The sequence below is a fragment of the Crocuta crocuta genome, unplaced genomic scaffold, assembly GCF_008692635.1.
Source record: "Crocuta crocuta isolate KB4526 unplaced genomic scaffold, BGI_CrCroc_1.0 scaffold458, whole genome shotgun sequence".
Taxonomy (NCBI): domain Eukaryota; kingdom Metazoa; phylum Chordata; class Mammalia; order Carnivora; family Hyaenidae; genus Crocuta; species Crocuta crocuta.
The window spans coordinates 29,892-47,564 of record NW_027531908.1 but is presented as its reverse complement, the minus strand read 5'-3'; the positions used below and the strand labels follow the sequence as shown (position 1 = coordinate 47,564).

Below are 17,673 nucleotides of genomic sequence, written 5' to 3'. Positions count from 1 at the left end.
CTGCTTCTCACCCCTCTGGGGCTCTTCCCTCCTCAGGCCCGGCCAGGCCCCTCTTCTGTGGCTCTGTGGACGCAAATGCCGCTTGGTGTCAGCGGTGCGCGTCATCCGAGCGCTGGCCCATGCAACAGCCACCTGCCCTGACCCACATTGAAGAGAACGCTTCATTTCCCCACAAAGCCTGTGAATCAGCTACCGCTCTCCTAGAGCACCCCAGTTCTCGAGCCAGGAATCTGGGTGTCACAGCGGATTTCTTCCTCTCCCTCACTGCCTCACCTACCGATCCAACCCCCACAACAGTGACAACCTGTCCACGTCTTCCTGCCAGCACCTGGCAGCCCCAGCCACCGTCACCTTCAGCTGGCTGCGCAGCCACCAAGGATCCCCTTCTCCACTCCTTCCCACCCCGTCCTCAAGAGCCACAGCGACCCTGACACGCACAGTGACTGTGCCAGTCCCTGCTTCAGTCCTCTGCACGCATCCCCACTTCATGTGGTCCTGTCCCCACCTCCCTTGCCGACCCCACCTTCATGGTGGCACGGTGGCCGTCCTTCAGGACCGCCCACAGCCAAGTGTGTTTCTGCCTCTACCTTGCCTGAGTCTTTCTCCTAAAGGGAGCACTCTTGCCTCTACTCCCTATGTCCCCTAAAGTCTCAGCCCAGAAACCCAACCTCCCCAGGGCCTCCTGGTGGCCCTCGGCACACGTCCTTCACAGCACTCGCTAGCCTGCAGTTAGGTCGGAGTCCGCTGCCTGCTTTACATCGGTCTCCGCCACCACCCCTCCCCCGGGCTGGGCCCGGTGCACCACCAGCTACTGCCAAAGGGTGACTGACACACCACTTCTGCCTTCAAGGGCACTCGTCCTGGGGAAGGGCAGGCATGCACCCATAACACCTGTAAACTGAGGCAGGCTGCGCCCGCCCCCGGCTACTTACATTCCCGCAAAGCTCTCTGGTACCGCTGGCCCTGGGTGTGCCTCAGTACATGCTCTGGGGCCTTGTTGATGTGCCGCATGGTGAGTCTGCAGAACAGCTGGTACCTAGGGGACAGGCAAACCCCGGCTGCCAGGGACGTTCGCAAGGACCTGGACCAGTGGCTCTCCAACCACGGCTGCATCTTGCAATCATCCCCAGAACTGGACAAAAGTCCCGGAAGCCAACTGGGCATCAAAGTTCTTAAAAACGCGAAAGCAATTCCATCCTGCAAGCGGGGTGGAGAACCACCGCCCCAGGAGGACCGTGACCTCTCAAAGTCTACCTGGAACACAGGCCTGGTCATCACACCTGCTCCTCCTGCACATGGGGGTGCNGCCCCTCTTTTACAACTACCCCCGTCAACGTACACGTTCAGCTACACCAAAGTGCTTCTTAAATCTCGGAACTGACCGCATTCAGAAGCTCAGGGAACACGCCTCAGCTTTGCAACAAGCAAACACGCACCACGGAGGGGGCTCACCTGGGAATCTAGCCTCCAACCCGGATGTCGAATCTCCTAACACTTACGAAGGTACGCGCAGCCAGTGGGGAGGGGTCGGGGTTCCGAATCTACCCCGCGACAGCGGCCAGACTCGGCGCTTGGACCTGTCCCCACTCGGGGCCCCTCCCGCAGTAGCCGGCGCGCGCCCCCCTCCCCACGTACGGGTTCTTGGTGCTGGGCACGATGTGCGGCTCGAACTCCGCGTAGTCGAAGGCCGGAGAGGCGCGGACCAGCCGCCTGTACCTCTTGCCGCGGGTGTAGACCTGGAGCTCGGGCAGACGGCAGGGCAGCTCGTGGCCAGTGAGAGCGCATTTCACCTGCGGGCGGGACGGCGGGAGAAGGGGTGAGGGGGTGCGGGGNGGGGCTCCGAATTGGCGCCCGAGCGCAGGCGTGCCTCTCCGCCGAGGTGGCCCGCGGGCCGTCCGCTCTCGCACTCCCGAGTCACCCCTGGCCGGGGACGGGCAGTCACTTCCCAGCGCCTCAGCGGGCTGATGAGGGGCCGTCCCAAGACTGAAACCCGGGTGGCCGGTGGCCGGGGCCCTAGAGAGCACAGCCACGACGTGCGTGTTGCGCGCTGTGTAGGAAGGAAGGGTACCGTGGAACGCTGCTCCAGGCGTGCTTTCTTACCCCCGCGCCGCGCGCGGTGCCCTCCTTTGATGCGGCTCACACTCTGCCAGCTCAAATACACCTTCCCTTTAGAACTGACGAGCAGTGAACCCGAAGAGCTGCTGGGAGAGCTCCGTGAGCCCCTTTCCCGAGTTGGTCGCGCCTCTGCCTCTGCTTAGCGGGTGCTCTTAGTGCAACGGAGTACTCGGCAGAGTGTCGTGTAAAAGGCACTAGGCGGTTACCCAGGTGGCAGAGGCAGGACTAAGGCCTAGGCCGTGCTTATGCAGTCAGTAAACCTCCAGGGAGCGTGCTCGTGCTGAGGGCTGGTTTAGGAGCTGGGCAGGTGCTGCTGGCCGCTGGCCGGTCTGTTCACTCTCGGGCAGTAGTGCTCGAGTCTCCTTGAGGAATAGGCTGCTCCAGCACTATTTGTGGGGGGCTTCTGACCCCACACCAGGGTTGTAAACCGTCCTAGGGGTGCCCTGGAGCCCAAGCAGGGGTGGCAGTTCTGCAACCGAAGCACCTGCCACGAAAGCGGAGGACGGCTCCTCTCTCCAGTGGTTCCTGCTTCTCATTCCCGTGACTGCCTTTGGCCTGGGGACCTGGCAGGTAAACACTGGCCTCTAGCTCTGGTGGCTCTGAGCTTTTTTCCCCCTCTTTTTATTTTTGTGAGAGAGACCGTGCAAGTGGGGGAGGGACTGAGAAGGATGGAGACACCGAATCCAAAGCAGGCTTCAGGCTCTGTGCTGTCAGCACAGACATGGTGAGATCATGACCGAGCCTTAGTCGGATGCTTAACCGACTGAGCCACCCAGGCACCGCTGGTGGCTCTGAGCTTTTGACTTTCTGCCATCCGCTCAGGTGTGCTGTTTCCACAGGTCCAGCGTCGGAAGTGGAAGCTACAGCTGATAGCGGAGCTCGAGTCCAGAGTTATGGCCGAGCCCATCCCTCTGCCAGCAGAGTGAGTGTGGGGCGGCCCACCTGGGACTGGCCTCACTCAGGGTCAGCAGCGGGGCCTGGCTGCTTCTGCTTGCCGCCCTGACCCTCAGACGGGAGCCCTCAAGATGAGTTGTCCTAATGGGCTTCCTGACCACCCTTGGGAGGCGGCGTGACACATTCAGAAAGAGATCTGTGATCCGGGGTCTCACCGTTTTTCAGGCCCATCGCACCAATGGGGGTGCGGTGCTGATGGGCCCCCCGGAGCAGTGATTCTTCCCTGGTGGCGAGGGCATCGTGCCCCCGTGTCGAGTGTCGGCAGGAGAGCAGGTTCAGGTCTCCTAAATGATTCTGCTGCCTCTCCCTCTCGTGTTGACGTGCTGTCCTGGAGGAACGGGTCTGGTTCGGGGGAGCAGGCTTGCTGTATTTGTGACGTGTGGCCCTGACAGGCTTTGGCTCCCTGCCTGGTCTTGCTGGGCCTCACTTCTTCCCACTGCCCTGTAGCCCGATGGAACTGAAGAACCTGGAGTACAGGCCAGTGCGGGTCAGGGGGCACTTTGACCACTCCAAGGAGCTGTACATGATGCCTCGGACGATGGTGGACCCGGCCCGGGAGGCCCGGGAGGCTGGCCGCCTCTCTTCCTCGCCAGAGAGCGGGGCCTACGTTGTCACCCCCTTCCGCTGCACTGAGCTGGGGTGAGTAGGACAGGCAGGGATGCACCGACTTTCATCTCTCAACTCCCAGCCTCGGGGAATCCAGGATACCCAGGAAGCCGCATTCAGTTCCTTGAAAGAGATGGGAATTCGTACTTCTGGCGTTAAGCGATTCATTTAACGTCTTCCTGAATAATTTCCGTAGGTTAAGCTCTCAGAAGAGGCGAATGAAATCCACCACTCTGGAGAACTAGGCCCACGCGTTAAATGGTGGCGGTGCAGCAGGGAGGGGGCCGGTCAGGGAAGGCTTCCCAGGGGACTGTTTGGGCCACATGCAGGCAGAGGAAATGGCCTGCACAGCAAGGGGTCGCTGCACTCTTGGTGACTAGAGCAACTTCCGGTTTTCAGGTCTGAGAGGGTCTCCAGCAGGCTGCTCTGTGTCACCCATCCCCCCAAGGGGATATTGGATGCAGGTGCACAGGCCACAGCTGCCTTGTGAGAGGGAGAGGTGGATGTCAGAACTCTGTGGGAGAGAGTCATTTACGGCTTGGATGTTGCAGGGGTGAGGCCCAAGAAAGGAAGCAGAGATGGATGCAGGGTGTGTACCAGGGACCCTGGAGATCTGCCTTCAGAGTTGGTGTCCTGCCGGTCAGGACACAGCTGGACAGAGGCCTTCCCGGTGGCACATCTGCCCCAAGCCTCGCTGCTTAGAACGTGCCCCAGGCACAGGCTTGTTGTCCCAAGGACTTAGTCTTTATTCAGAAATTCTTCCCCACCTGAGCGCATCCTCCTGTTACTCCAGAATCACCATCCTGGTAAATAGAGGGTTTGTCCCCAGGAAAAAAGTGAATCCAGATACTCGGCAGAAAGGCCAGGTAAGAGGCAAGAACCCTCCATTTTTGTGAGCAGGCCTCTATAGAAACCACAGGCCTTAAGGAGCAATCTCACATTTTCCTTTATAGATTGAGGGAGAAGTGGACCTAGTTGGGATGGTGAGGCTGACAGAAACCAGGAAGCCCTTTGTCCCTGAGAACAATCCCGAAAGAAACCACTGGCATTACCGGGACCTGGAGGCCATGGCCAGGCTCACGGGCGCAGACCCCATCTTCATTGATGCTGACTTCCGTACGTTGTGATCAGCTCATCCTAGAAGATCAAGTAGCTTTTTTGTAAATACTCTGTTCTAACTTCCTCCTAACCCTGGAAATCTAGTTATTTCCTGTTGCTTACTCTCTAGTAGGTGTTGGGGGAAATATGTTTGGAAAGAGGCAGCCCAGGGCTGGTTTCAACTGCAAGGCCCGTACTGAATTTTGGGCCACACAAAAACCATAGCTCTCAAGAACTCCGGGAGGTTCCAAGGGAATAGCTGGCCAGGCTGCCGCAGGGAGACATGAGCTAAGCAGCTGGTGGTGGTGGGATTGTGGACTGAGCCCAGGGTCTCTGCAGAGAGCACAGTCCCCGGAGGACCTGTCGGAGGGCAAACCCGAGTCACTCTGAGGAATGAGCACGTGCAGTACATCATCACCTGGTGAGTCCTCACCTGCTCCCTTGCTGTCCCCCCTCCTCTACCCCCCCAGGACCCTGACTGTTCATCTTTTTGACCTAAGGTATGGACTCTGTGCAGCTACATCATACCTGTGGTTTAAGAAATTCCTACGTCGGACCCCTGGTGTGTGAGATGTAGCCCTTTCCCTAAGTTATGAGGAAGCGGCTGTTTTCCAGAGATTTGTTTTCACGTGGGATCAGGCACTATTGGCATTAAGTAAATAAATCTCTACATCGCACTTTGTACCGTACCTGTCTTCTCTACCTGTGTCAGTTAACTGGCTGATCATCAGCTCCAGGCTTGGGTTGTATGTGAGCCAACAGTTTCAATGCTGCTTTTTCCAAACCATCAACACAACCCTTACACAGCGGTTTACCGCCACTCCAGCCAGCCCTACGCCGGTCAAGGACCTTGCCGCCACCAGGAACACGTGTAGGAAGACAAAAGATTACACTCCACTCCAAACACCGATCAGCACTGGCTGAAAGAGCCTTTTATTACTTTTATGTACAGAAAACTCAGCAGTGCCCACTCAGCCCAGTTTGGTGGCCAGTTCTTTAGCCTTCGCCTTCTCCAACTTGGCGATGCGAGCCACTGACTTCGGACCCAGGACGTTGCCACCCCAGTGGCGGCGGATCTGCAATGACAAAGAGAGGCAGTTGGTGCGGGCTGCTGTTCTGAGGCTCTCAGAGCATGCTAGGTCTTCTGCTTGGCTCTTCCAAGTCCCTGATCCAGGAGGACTGTGCTGGAGGCAGCCCGTCCCCCTGAAGACGGGCCTGGCTTCCCCCAGCGTTGTGTCCTGCTGCTGCTCACCTCATCGTATCTGTCGTTGTAATTGGTTCTGATAGCTTCCACCAGCTTAGCCAGAGCTCCTTTGTCTTCCCTAAGAAAGCAGGGGGTAAATGTGGGTCATCACCATCTTGGTTACCTTTCCAGAAAACAGGAATGACTTCATTTGTATCCCAAACACAAGGCCTCTGCCTCAGATACAACATGACCACATGGCTTATTCAGGTGAAGAAATTCGTAACCATCATCGGCAAAGATCCAGGTGAATGTATTGCTTTAATAAGGCTAGAGCGTTAAACGAATCCTGAGAAATGGGACGTCCTGGGAGAGAGGAGCGCCTGACCTCTGCTGCCGGCTGGAGCTTGGGGGCACTGTGCATACTCACGAGTTAACCTGGGTGAAGGCGACAGTGGTGCAGGTCTTCCTGTGGACCAGTCGCCCCAGCCTGGCCTTCCCCTTGATGATGCAGTAGGGAACCCCCATCTTACGACACAGGGCAGGTAGGAAGACGACCAGCTGGAAAACAGCATTAGCTCTAGAGTGTACACTGACCAAAAGCAGCAATTTAAAAACTAACTTAGCCAACTGCTCAGGGTTAAAAAGCTCATGTCTTACACTTCAAGGTTGAATTCAGTAAGAAATCCACATCATTGCATTGGCTATGGTCCACCGGACCCCCGGTCAGCACTGTCCTCAATGGAAAGCACTTTGGCCTGACAAGCCGAACTCCAGCTTACTCCTCCGTCTTCCCAGTACTGCCGCAGGGCCCAATCTGACAACGCTTAGAAACCATTAACACGTACCTCAATAGGGTCCACGTCATGTGCGATCACTACCAGCTGAGCCTTCTTGTTTTCCACCAAGGTGGTGACGGTGTTAACCCCTGGAACACACCAACCGTTTGCGTGAGCAGTCCACGGGGACTGCTCGGGTCACAAAAGCAGTTCTATGGGCCCAGCTGTGGCTCAGGGTTAAAAAGCTCGGATTTTGCTCTCCACAGTGTTTCCAGGTGAAGAAATTCATGCATCATTGCCAACAGCCTGCCCCACCGCTCACCCCCTCTAAGGAAGGACCCACTCACCAGCTCGAAGGACAGGCGGCCTCTTGGTGGGGACATCCCCTTTGCCAGCAGCCTTCTTCTCCGCCCGGGCCAGCAGTCTCTGCTTCTTCTCTTGCTTGGTCTCCGGCCTGTACTTGTGGGCCAGCTTAAGCAGCTGAGTAGCTGCAACAACAATTGTCGGTTTAGGGGTGCGTTTCAAACTCTGATCTTCACTCCTCAACAGAACGCTCTAGGTCCCTGTCCTGAATGCTATCATAGCATCAAAGAATCTCAGACCACAGGGCACCTGGCGGCACAGTCAGTTGTCAGCCTCTTGATCCTGGCTCAGATCGTGATCTCCAAGTTTGTGAGTTCAAGCCCTCAACAGGGCTCTGTGCTGATGGCATGTAGCCTGCTTGGGATTCAGTCTCTCCCTCTCTGCCCCTTCCCTGCCTGTGCATGAGAAGCGTGTGCTCTCAAAAAATAAATGAACGTAAAGAAACAAAATCTCAGACCACGTACGCAATCACTTCAGCTACACCACTTTCACGGTCTAGAAACCAGAAAAGAACCTAAGTTTCTAGTAACCCAATTTGCTGGAAATACCCAGAGCTCCTTAGAGACCTCAGTCGGGCACTAAGTGCCCAGGAAACGCAGAGTCCATGCTGGTTTACAGAGCCTCACCTGTTTGGCGGTCCAGGGCCTGGGTGAACTGGTTAATCGCAGGTGGCACTTTAAGACGTTTATAGAGAATAGCCCTTTGCCGTTGCAGCCTTATGTAGCAGGGCCACTTGACAAAGCGTGTGAGGTCCCTTTTGGGCTGGATGTCCTGTCCTGAGAAATTACAGGCAGCGCTGTTAGTGAGGCTCAAACTCCAGGTCAAGCTGGTGTTTGGGGCCACTCAGAGGAGGGTGTAGGTGCATCAGCGATCTTGGTGGTTTAAAGCGTCATCACCATCTCTCAGATAGCAAATATTCGTTCACATCATCTGCACGCAAACACCTGGCGACCCTTCCTGCTCGTCCCACAAGCGGCCCAGCGGCTGCCAGGGCGGCGGTCAACGCGCCTGCGCTGAGCGCTGCTTTCCCGCCGGCCAAGCCCAATCCCGGCGGAGAGCTGACACCGGAGACCACGCACCCTGAACCACCGTTACCCACATCCCAGCCCGGGGGAACCCCGCACGCGCCAAAACCTACTAACTGAGCCAGCACACGACCCTCTGCTAAGCACACTGCCGCTTTTCTTTGCGAACAGACCACCCGCCGCCTGCCCTCTCCTACTCACCGATGCCGAAGTTCTTGGGCCTTTTTTCAAACAGGGGATTGACCACCTTCTTGGCCTCCTGCTTCTTCACGACAGCCGGGGCCGGGGCCACCTTCTTCCCCTTGGCCTTCTTCCCTTTCGGCTAAGCGAGAAGGGACACCCGGGTCAACCCCGCGCTCCCGCACGCGCTGCTCCGAAGGCGCCCCGGCCGCCCAGCGGCGAGCCCGGCGACCGCCCGTGTGCATCAACGATCTCGGTGGTTAGCAGCGTCCTCACCGTCATTCAGACGACAAATACTCTTCACATCACCTGCACCACCGGGGTGGCCGCGCCCGCCGCGTCCGAGAACTACGCGACCCGTCTCTAGGAGCACGGCGTACGGCAGGCTCCACAATCAGCACTGATGGACTCGGCACCTTTCTCGCCCAAGGCCGCCGGGGCAACCCCCAGGGCGTTGCAGCGCCTCAGCCCGGTCGCTCCGAGCCCGCATTGCGGCGCTGCGCTCCGCGCCGGAGCCCTCCTCTCCCCAGCCCCCGACCCAGGCGCCGGGATCCTACCCGGCCCAGTGCCATCCCGCCAGGCCCCGCGGGGCTCCCCTAGCGCCGCGCGGTGGAGGGACCACCCGCACGGTGACGCCCCGAAGAGGATGGCGGTGGATAAAACCCTGACCCAGCTAGACCAAGAACAGTAGGAACACTCACCATCTTGGATGGCTGGAGAAGAGAGAAAGGAAAAGAGAATTGTGGGTAATATGTAGGGAACCTCAGAGATCGCGAGAACTGGCGCCTACGCGGGACTTCGGATTTAAAGCAACAGGACCGCTCTCGCCCGCCTCCGACCGAGGGCGGTGCCTACCGCGCCTACAGCGGCTTGTCGGCCCGGGCGTGAGCGCCGTGTAGACGGCGGCGGGTAGTCAGGTCTTACAGGGAGGGGCGCGCGCTCGTCTCCACCCCGCCCGGGCCAAGTGCCCGTCGCCCCGGGCTCTGCGGACCAGGTGGGGGCGGCGGAGCGGGTCGCCGTCTTTTCTCGGGTGGGACCCTCCCCACAACGCGGCTCCAAGGCCGCGAGGTCCGTCGGTCGGCGGCGCGCAGGCCAGGCCAGCCTGTCGGGAGCGCGCAGCCGCAAGGCTCCTGGCGCGGGGAGGGAGGGTGGTCCCGCCTAGCCTCCAACCCCCTACCCCGAGCGAGAGGGCCGTGGGCGCAGCGGTGGCGGTAGAGTCGGAGGGGCGCTCCGGGGAGGGCGCGGACCTCGTCCTTGAGCGGTCGGGACGCGAGCCCCCGCAGTGTGCTTGTGTGTGGATGGTGGGACAGGGGTGTTTGACGGAGAGGGCCTCGCCCGAGATCCCACTTCTGCTGGGGGGGTGGGCGGCTGAGGCTGGCTCCGCTCACCCGGACTCTGGCTCCCAGGTGGCGACTGGTGGCCCCAGATCTCTGTCCCTGCGCCGCCTGAGGTCCCCGCCATGGCCCAGCAGAGAGCCCTGCCGCAGAGCAAGGAGACACTGCTACAGTCTTACAACAAGCGGCTCAAGGACGACATCAAGTCCATCATGGACAACTTCACTGAGATCATCAAGACTGCCAAGGTGGGCGTGGGCGGGTGGGCGACCAAGGGAAGGAGCAGGGACTAGAGATGGTGGACGGGGGTGTGTGCTGAGTGGCCGGCCTGCTCTGGTCAAGGGTCACGGGGGTGGGGACGAGTGGTTTCTGCTTTGAGTGGCACCCACTGAACATGGAGCAGGTGCTCTGTGCCAGGTGGTGAGGATACGGCAGTGACAAACACTCCTGGCCTTTGTCCATGTGGGGAAAACATTTGGGAGCACAGGGAGGGTCGGCAATAAGAAACAGGTCAACAGATGAGTAAACACAGCAGCTAATTACAGTTCCTGGTGAGGCAGCTATGGGGAAGTCTAGAGGGATGACTGGGATTCAATGTCTAATGTCACTTACCAGCAGCATGCGTCTGAACGAGGATTAGACATTTCCGTACCTCAGTTTCCCTTGCAGCCTAAAGCCCTCTGGCGACTAGATGACTTTATAAAATGGTTACTGTGGGGCCTGACGCAGGCCCAGATGCGGTAGCTGTTGCGAATGAGTGGGGGCGGGGAGAAGGGCTGGCGAGGCCCCCCAGGAGGGTAGCGTGGCCAGAGTCTGGGTGGGGACAGGCGAGCCTTCTGGGCCGCACTGCACCACGTGGGGCTGGATCTTCGAGACTGCTGCCGCTCTCCCAAGGCTTTCTGAGCGATGGTGAAACTGGCTGGCCTGTGTTTGGCATCCATTCACCATGTGTCGCACGTGTCTCCCCCTGTTTAACCTTCACAGAAACTCTCCATGGGGCCGTCCTGTTCTCTCCTTCTTAGAGGCAGAAACCGAGACTTGAGAGATTTAGTGATTTGCCAAGGTCATTCTGCTAACAGCTAGGAGAGCCAGGATTTGCACCCAGGGAGTCCAGCTCCTCACTTAACTAAGAGTGCCCTGATGCCAGCCCGTGCCTGGCGCGGTCCCCTGAGAAAGCCCTGGACAGATGGACAGGTTGGAGCAGTGACAGGCAGCAGCTCCTGGCTCCTCTGTTCACCGTCGGAGACACCTTGAGTGAGCTCACGGGTGTGCCCCACCTCAGCTTTGCCCATCCCTGTAAACCCGGGATGGCGGTTGGTGGTCACGCGCTTAACGTGGTGCCAGGCACTCTGGAAACACTCCGTAAACAGCAGCTTAAAAGATACACGTTGTGCTTTTACCGGTTCGGTGGTTCAGTTTACTCAGTGTCTGAGCTAGCGACCCTGTTTCATACAGAACGAGGCTCCACACCCCCAAAAAGACTTGGCCGAGACCTCCGTGCACGTGGCGAGGCGGTCAGCGTACACAGGCATCCACGTGTCCCAACGAAGGTGGCGTTATTTCCTTAGAAGAGAACAAGAGGGGGTGCGGCTGAACCTTGCCCAAGGTCTGGTCAGCAGTGTTTGGCGGAGAAGGTGAAGCAAACGACAGACAGACAGACAGACAGGAGGCGGCCGGCGTGGGTGTGCCACAGCCAGCCGGTCACCTGTGGGCTGGGGCACTTGCCAATTCTGGGCTTTCTTGTTTGTTCTCCAGATTGAGGACGAGACACAAGTGTCGAGGGCCACTCAGGGCGAGCAGGACAATTACGAGATGCACGTGCGAGCTGCCAACATCGTGAGTCACTAGGTGGAGGGCACAGCCCGGGCTCCGGGAGCCTTGCGGTCCCCACAGGGGCTTCCTGGGTGGGGGGCAAACTGCTTCTCAGGAGACTCCTGTCAAGAGGAGGGCTGTCTGGGGCAGCCATGTGAGGGCGGCCGATGGGGGGCCACGTCCATTGTGTCGACTACTGTGCCGTGCTTAGAGAGGGGTCGGCCCTCCTTTGTTCTTTGAGATTATTTGGGGGAGCACGAGTAGGTTGTTGAACAAAACAAGGGGTGTGTTTTAACCCCTTCTGATGTCACAGAACAAGCACATCAGCCGAATGTTCCCGGCCGTGTGCCCCCAGAGGAAAGTGTGCAGGAAACGCCCCAGCCGGCCTACGTGCTGCCCCCAAGGAAGCACTGGGTGGCCACTAAGCAGGGCGGTCGCCTAATCTGGGGTTTCAGGCTTGGCCAAGTGGGGCGTGTGCTCAAGGAACCCAGGAGATAGGAGAGCAGCGCCCCCTGGAGGGGAAGCGGGAGGCCACCTGAGGACGGGCGCTGCGAAGCTGGTGGCACCTGCCTACGAAGCATCTTCAGCAGTCAGGGTGGGAGCCAGGGACCCTGCTGTCCCGTGACCCACTGTCTAGTTCTCTCCCTTCCCACAACGACCCCGGGAAGGTCTGGGCCCTGGTCCCGCTTTATAGAGGAGGCAACGGAGGCAGGGCTGCCTGGCTGCCTCACCAGCCTGCCCTCTCCTGATGGCCGCAGGTCCGAGCCGGGGAGTCCCTGATGAAACTGGTGTCTGACCTCAAGCAGTTCCTCATCCTCAATGACTTCCCGTCGGTGAACGAGGCCATTGACCAGCGCAACCAGCAGCTGCGAGCCCTGCAGGAGGAGTGTGACCGGAAGCTCATCGCCCTGCGGGACGAGATCTCCATCGACCTGTACGAGCTAGAGGAGGAGTATTACTCGTCCAGGTACCGATAGGGCTGGACCCTGCGCACAGCATGCCTGTGGGCCCGGCCCGGCCAGCAGCCCCAGAAGGTCCCGTCTTCCCAAGCCCTTCCTGATTTTGGCAGCACAGCCCTGTGCTCAGGTTTCAGAGCCATTGATGGACAGACAATTCATATTGACTGCCGGGCCCTGGGCAGCAGGATGAAAATCACAGAACTTCAGGGGGTGGGTTGGGCCAGGCCCGAGAAGGGCAAGCAGGAACCGGCATTCCCGGGGGGGCTGCTGGCTGCCTCGCTCTGGGCCCTGTGGTTCCCTTAGCTTGTTAATCGGTATTTAAACATCCCAGTGGGGCAGCGGGGCTGGGCGAGCGTCTCCTGGTAGCCCAGGCTCCCGCCCAGGGTGTGTAGGACACTAGCACCTGCCTAGGGATGCAGTTCCGCGTGGGCGTCGCCAAAACCTGTGTGTGACCGGCCACAGGGGGGCGGGGGTGTGTGTGTGGAGAAGAGACTCAAGCAGTGGGCGGCCTTGAAGGCCGGGCCAGGGGTACCTGGGCCCCACTGGGCTCCTGCTCATCTCAGCCTGGTTCACAGACCAGAGCCCGCCTACGTGCTGGGCCCGTGCTGGGCCCCAGGGAGTAGGCAGCACCTGTCACCCCAGCCCATGTGCACGACTTAGAATCCCGAAACTGGAATCTTGTGAGCTCCAGGAGCCTGAGAAATCAGTCCAGGTGTGATTCACACAGAGGCTGAAGACTGGGCGGCCTTGCGCCTCTGTCCCCCTTGGCTGGGAAAGTCCAGTCTGCTTTCAGTCCAGTGCCCCTCCCCCCCGTGCCCTTACCCACACCAGCCGGTGGGGTTTGCTCTTCCTGTGTGGCTTTCACATGCTCCTTCCTGCCCCACGAGGCCATGCTGGGGCCACAGATGCCCAGTGCCAGCACCGTCTGTGGTCCGGGCCTTGGTTTCCCTGCCCCGTACTCAATGCCAGCCCTTACTGTCCTTGGCCGCCTTGGTCTATGCGAAGGCATGTTGTCCCTGTTTAGTTAGAATGGTTCTAGATTTTTCCAGAGGGTTATGGGGCCACCTCTGGTCCTTGATATCCAGTGCTTCAACAGACATGTGGCAAGTACCTCTTAAATACTCTTCAGAGAGGGGTCCTAAGTAGGTCCATGGGGGGAGGGGTGTCTCAGACCATGCTGGGGACATAGCTCCCAGCCCCATTGGATTTTGCATAATCCCTTTATGTCCCTGTGTGTGTTTCCTGTTGTCCCCACGTGCTGGGCGTGTGAACTAAGTGGTTACAGGACAGCAGTTCGGCCCTGCCTGTTGAGGTTGGAGGCTGGGGGTGGCCGTGAGGGACCTGCCCAAAGTCACCTGACAAGACTGCAGGGAACACAGGGGCCTGAGTGGCAGGCTTCCCGTGTCCTGCCCCATCAGTCTCTGCTTCACCCAGGGCGTCCCTTGCCACCCCTGGAGCCGTGGGAGGCCGAGTTCCTCCCTGGGCTAGAAACGCCTGTAGGAGGCTGGGCCTCGGTTGAGTCGGGGCCAGCAGGCTGTGTGCGCCTCCCCGCAGGCGCCCAACCCGGGTTGCCGTGCCCTGCATGCCCGTGTCCGTGCTCGCCCGCTTCCTGCTCACGGCTTGCTCTTTCTCTGTCTATCATCCTGCACTCTCCTTAGGCTGCTGCTCTGTCCCCAGACTGCTGAGGGCAGGAGGAGCAGGGGAGGGAGGGGCAGGGCAGGAGGAAGGAGCAAGCCAGTTAGATGGGTTTCCGGCCCTCCGAGCTCCGGTCGCCCCCCTGACAGCCCTAGCGAGCCATGCTCCTCACCCACGTCCTCACCCCTGCCTGCCCGTGCCCAGGGAGGCCGCCCCCGCGGACCCCGTGTTAGAGGCAGGGAGGCTGAGCTCAGGGGCTTAGGGGCCTGTTGGAGGCCGCACGGCTGGTACAGTGTACAGAACGGAGCGCCAGGGTCTCTGGTTCTGATCAGCACCCCATCCGGACAGAGTCCCTGCTGAGCGGAGACCCCAAAAGAGGGCCAGGTCTCTGCGTCTGGGTCCTTGCCAAGCGCAGGAACCGCGGAGAGACCATAGCAAACTCTGGGCGCTACTTTCCAGGGGCCTGGAGGAGGAGGGCAGCCAAGCCGGGCAGGGAGGTGGCAGCACGGGCCGCTCGGCCCTGTGGCGGCCAGCGGGAGGGACCTGCCGAGGTCACACAGGTGGCCGGTCCTGGAAGGCCCCCTTCCAGGATGCTCTGTAGGACCCCGAAGCAGCCGCGGGCCCACATACCCACCCTCAGCCAGGCTTGCCTGGAGCGGGGCCAGCACAGAGCAGAGGAGGGGAGAGGCAGATTCGGGGTGTGGTCTGTTTTCTTAACTCTGCTTCTGTCTCGCTCCCTGCCCCGCCCTGGCTTCCATCCATCTCTGCCTGCTCCTGTCTCTCCCTGGGTTTCTGGTGGTGGAAAAGCTCAAGTCTTTGCGAAGCTAATGACCTGCCTCTGTGCGAAGCTTACTGGAGGCTGGACCTCGACACAGACTCTGCTGATGGCCTCTCAGCCCCTGTGTTGGCGTCTCCGGAGCCCAGCGCTGGCCCTCTGCAGGCTGCAGCCCCTGCCCACTCCCATGCCACTGGCCCCTGCCCCACAGAGCATGCCTGAGCCTCCCAGGGCTCCCCTTCCTGCACCCCTAGGTTCTTAAATCTGGTGTGGTCTCCTTGGAACCTTTAGCCCAGGGACAGCACCCCCCAGAGTGTTGGGGGAAAGTATTTCCGTCGAACGTTTCCAAGGTAGCCCATCCTTCTGAGATGTCACCCCTGTTCACTGCCCACCTGGCCTGCTGGGCAGACATTTCCTGGACAGTGTGTCCAGGCCAGTCGTGGGGCCAGAGGATGTCCTGCTCTGTAAAAGCCACTGGGTGGCGCTGAGTGGACGGTACCAGCCAAGTCCAGACTCCACCCTCGGGCCGCCTATGCAGAGATGCACCTGCTGCTTTGTTCTGCAGGTCCCTTTTAGCTGACCGTCCCCGCAGGGCTGTGGCGGGGAGAGGGATGCTGAGGGCAAGGGACCTTCCTCATTCTGCCACACACATCCTGGTGGATTTTGTAATGAGACCGTTGAATAAAAACACTGCCGTTTTGCATCAGGTGGCTCGTTCTTGCTGGTCCTGGGCCGGTCTGGGACCAGCACTGGTTTCCCACTGGCAGCGGGGAGAGCGGCTGCGGGGCTCTGCCTGGACAGCTTTGGGCTGCAGGTGAGCCTTCTACCCAGATGGTCTCTGGGCAACAGAGTGAATGGCTGCATTCCCGTCGCCTAGAACTGCCTGGGAGCTAGGAAGTCCTCAGTCTTAGGTGACTGAACAAAATCTTCTGCCGTCATTGCATGTTACAAGGTCCGGGCACCTGTACTTCTGGTCCCATCTAGTCCTCGCCAGACCAGGTGTTGGTGCTGCTGTTACCTGCGCTACAGGGACAGGTGGCCACGGGCTTGGAAGGGGTTGGAGTGTTGTGTCCGCAGCCGCTGAGCCGGGAAGGGAAGCAGCAGAAATCAGGACTCAACGCAGATGGAATGCTAGGCCCAGTGCCTGGGTGCCAGGCTCCCCGGAGAAAGGGGAGGGTCACATCAGAAGGACGGGGTTTCAGGCCCGCGCCCTGTCACCGGTATGCCTCCTCACGAGGGACACTGCAGTTGGTCTACGGAGGAGGTGGCAGCATACAGTCCAGTCTCAGGGACAGGGAGGGACACCAGCTGAACGGCGGTGGGTGCCAGAGACCCCTGTGGCCAAGCAGGGGTACCGCACAGGTTGGAGCCTGGGGCCCAGCCCTGGCCCTGGCCCTGGTTTTCTAGGGTGCCCTGGGGAAGGCTCCCCATCGAGAAGACAGGTGATGATCTATTCCTGCAATACCCTCATTGCAGAAATAACTTGTACTTGACACTGATAAAGAAAAAAAGGACCATGACCAACGGAAGCACGTGTGGGAAGAAGGCTAGAAGGGGTGGGCCAGACTGAACGGTGGGGTTCTGATTCTCTTCAGTTTCAAAACGTGAGCCCCAGAACCTCTGCACCAGCGGTGCTCTGCTCTCTTGGGCTTAGACTGCGGTTCCCACCGGAAAGTGGATCCCCCCTCCTACAGCAAGGCCGCACACCGCCGCCACCTCCTCTCCGGCCCACGGCCCTGGCAGCAGACCTCACTGGAGAAACGGGCTTTTTGTTTCCAGTGCTCTCTGGAGCCTGCTTCAGGCCGGTTTCATCTCCACGACCCTGGCCAAGCTGTGTATTAAGGTCCCCAGTGGCCCGAGTCGCTAAAGCCTAGTCAGCCCTCAGCCCCTTACTGCCTTTGTATCCCAGGCCTTTTATTCCAAGAACGTTCAACCCCCTGGCAAAAGTTATGAAAGCCGTATAAAGACCACCCATGCAGGTGCTTTTCTGGATTCACCTCTTGCACCTCTGCTTGCTCTCTCATCTATAAAAACCACCTGAACGTCAGCTGCAGACCTCAGGACACCACCCCTAAATGCTGGTCAGCTCGCCCCTCCAGGAAAAGCAACTCTCCATGGCCCTACACCAGCATCAGGCCCCACATGACAATTATCCCATAATATCATCTAGTATCATGACACGTCTTTTTTTTCTTTAATGTTTACTTTGAGAGAGAGTGGGTGACAGGAAGAAGAGAGAGAATCCCAAGCAGGCTCTGTGCTGTCAGCATAGAGCCTGACATGGGGCTGGATCTCAAGAACGGTGAGATCATGACCTGAGCCCAAACTGAGTCCCATGCTTAACCTGACTGAGCCCCCCAGGTGCCCCTCGTGACACATTCTAACTTCCCTAATTGTTCTCCAAGTGTTGTTTATTTTTGAATGTTTATTTTCACAGAGCAAGTGTGGCGGGGGGGGGGGGTGTAGACAGAGAGGGAGGCAAATGATCCAAAATGGGGTCTGCACTTGAACTCACAAACTTCGGGATCGCGACCTGAGCCGAAGTTGGCCACCTAACTGAGCCCCCCAGGCGCNGGGGGGGGGGGGTGTAGATAGAGAGGGAGGCAAATGATCCAAAATGGGGTCTGCACTTGAACTCACAAACTTCGGGATCGCGACCTGAGCCGAAGTTGGCCACCTAACTGACTGAGCCCCCCAGGCGCCCCTCCAAATGTCTTTTTATATCCATCTTCATCTTGCATTGCGGTTAGTTACTATTCTTACAGCCTTTTGAAACCTAGAGCAGGATCATGGTCTGGAATGGGTCAAGTACAGTTCCGGATATACTTTGAAGGGAGAGCCAACAGAATTTGCCA

At 59.1% G+C, this 17,673-nt stretch overlaps 4 protein-coding genes and 5 non-coding genes across 12 annotated transcripts in view; 2 read left to right on the top strand and 7 right to left on the bottom strand.

Annotated features, from left to right (window-relative positions):
• SURF2 (surfeit 2) overlaps positions 1-2,651 on the bottom strand; it is a 4,970-nt gene extending 2,319 nt beyond the window's left edge. The window contains exons 1-3 of the mRNA XM_077774619.1: positions 2,600-2,651; positions 1,636-2,047; positions 933-1,036 (exon numbers count right to left, since the gene is read on the bottom strand). Of these exons, the coding sequence (XP_077630745.1) occupies positions 933-1,036; positions 1,636-2,047; positions 2,600-2,651 (568 nt within the window). The remainder of the gene's footprint in view (positions 1-932; positions 1,037-1,635; positions 2,048-2,599) is intronic.
• Positions 2,518-5,462, top strand: SURF1 (SURF1 cytochrome c oxidase assembly factor). Of its 3 annotated transcripts, none has more exons than XM_077774659.1 (7): positions 2,518-2,685; positions 2,955-3,037; positions 3,517-3,708; positions 4,505-4,541; positions 4,629-4,791; positions 5,113-5,194; positions 5,274-5,462. In XM_077774659.1, exons 2-7 carry the CDS (start codon positions 3,009-3,011, stop codon positions 5,341-5,343), a joined length of 573 nt encoding a protein of 190 aa, XP_077630785.1. In that variant the 5' UTR covers positions 2,518-2,685; positions 2,955-3,008; the 3' UTR covers positions 5,344-5,462. The 3 variants fall into 3 exon arrangements, with proteins under 3 accessions (XP_077630785.1, XP_077630783.1, XP_077630784.1); XM_077774657.1 differs by having other exon boundaries at positions 4,469-4,541; XM_077774658.1 differs by lacking the exons at positions 2,518-2,685; positions 2,955-3,037 and having other exon boundaries at positions 3,622-3,708; positions 4,227-4,541.
• A 216-nt stretch (positions 5,463-5,678) lies between these two features.
• On the bottom strand, positions 5,679-9,094 carry RPL7A (ribosomal protein L7a). The gene is made up of 8 exons (XM_077774624.1): positions 9,005-9,094; positions 8,325-8,445; positions 7,725-7,874; positions 7,083-7,223; positions 6,805-6,884; positions 6,387-6,517; positions 6,026-6,095; positions 5,679-5,849 (listed from the first exon to the last, which is right to left on the bottom strand). Exons 1-8 carry the CDS (start codon positions 9,005-9,007, stop codon positions 5,745-5,747), a joined length of 801 nt encoding a protein of 266 aa, XP_077630750.1. The 5' UTR covers positions 9,008-9,094; the 3' UTR covers positions 5,679-5,744.
• On the bottom strand, positions 6,189-6,255 carry LOC144240352 (small nucleolar RNA SNORD36). The gene has a single exon (XR_013337688.1). It is a non-coding gene; the product is annotated as a small nucleolar RNA SNORD36 (small nucleolar RNA).
• LOC144240351 (small nucleolar RNA SNORD36) lies at positions 6,586-6,657 on the bottom strand. Its single transcript, XR_013337687.1, has one exon. It is a non-coding gene; the product is annotated as a small nucleolar RNA SNORD36 (small nucleolar RNA).
• On the bottom strand, positions 6,962-7,036 carry LOC144240350 (small nucleolar RNA SNORD36). The gene has a single exon (XR_013337686.1). It is a non-coding gene; the product is annotated as a small nucleolar RNA SNORD36 (small nucleolar RNA).
• Positions 7,959-8,033, bottom strand: LOC144240353 (small nucleolar RNA SNORD24). The gene has a single exon (XR_013337689.1). It is a non-coding gene; the product is annotated as a small nucleolar RNA SNORD24 (small nucleolar RNA).
• LOC144240354 (small nucleolar RNA SNORD24) lies at positions 8,544-8,617 on the bottom strand. The gene has a single exon (XR_013337690.1). It is a non-coding gene; the product is annotated as a small nucleolar RNA SNORD24 (small nucleolar RNA).
• Positions 9,095-9,161: 67 nt separating the features above from the next.
• Positions 9,162-15,521, top strand: MED22 (mediator complex subunit 22). Of its 2 annotated transcripts, none has more exons than XM_077774625.1 (5): positions 9,162-9,297; positions 9,710-9,885; positions 11,393-11,473; positions 12,208-12,416; positions 14,851-15,521. In XM_077774625.1, the coding sequence occupies exons 2-5, from the start codon at positions 9,763-9,765 to the stop codon at positions 15,038-15,040; spliced, it is 603 nt and encodes a 200-aa protein (XP_077630751.1). In that variant the 5' UTR covers positions 9,162-9,297; positions 9,710-9,762; the 3' UTR covers positions 15,041-15,521. The 2 variants fall into 2 exon arrangements, with proteins under 2 accessions (XP_077630751.1, XP_077630752.1); XM_077774626.1 differs by lacking the exon at positions 9,162-9,297 and adding an exon at positions 9,457-9,514.
• The last annotated feature ends 2,152 nt before the right edge of the window (positions 15,522-17,673 follow it).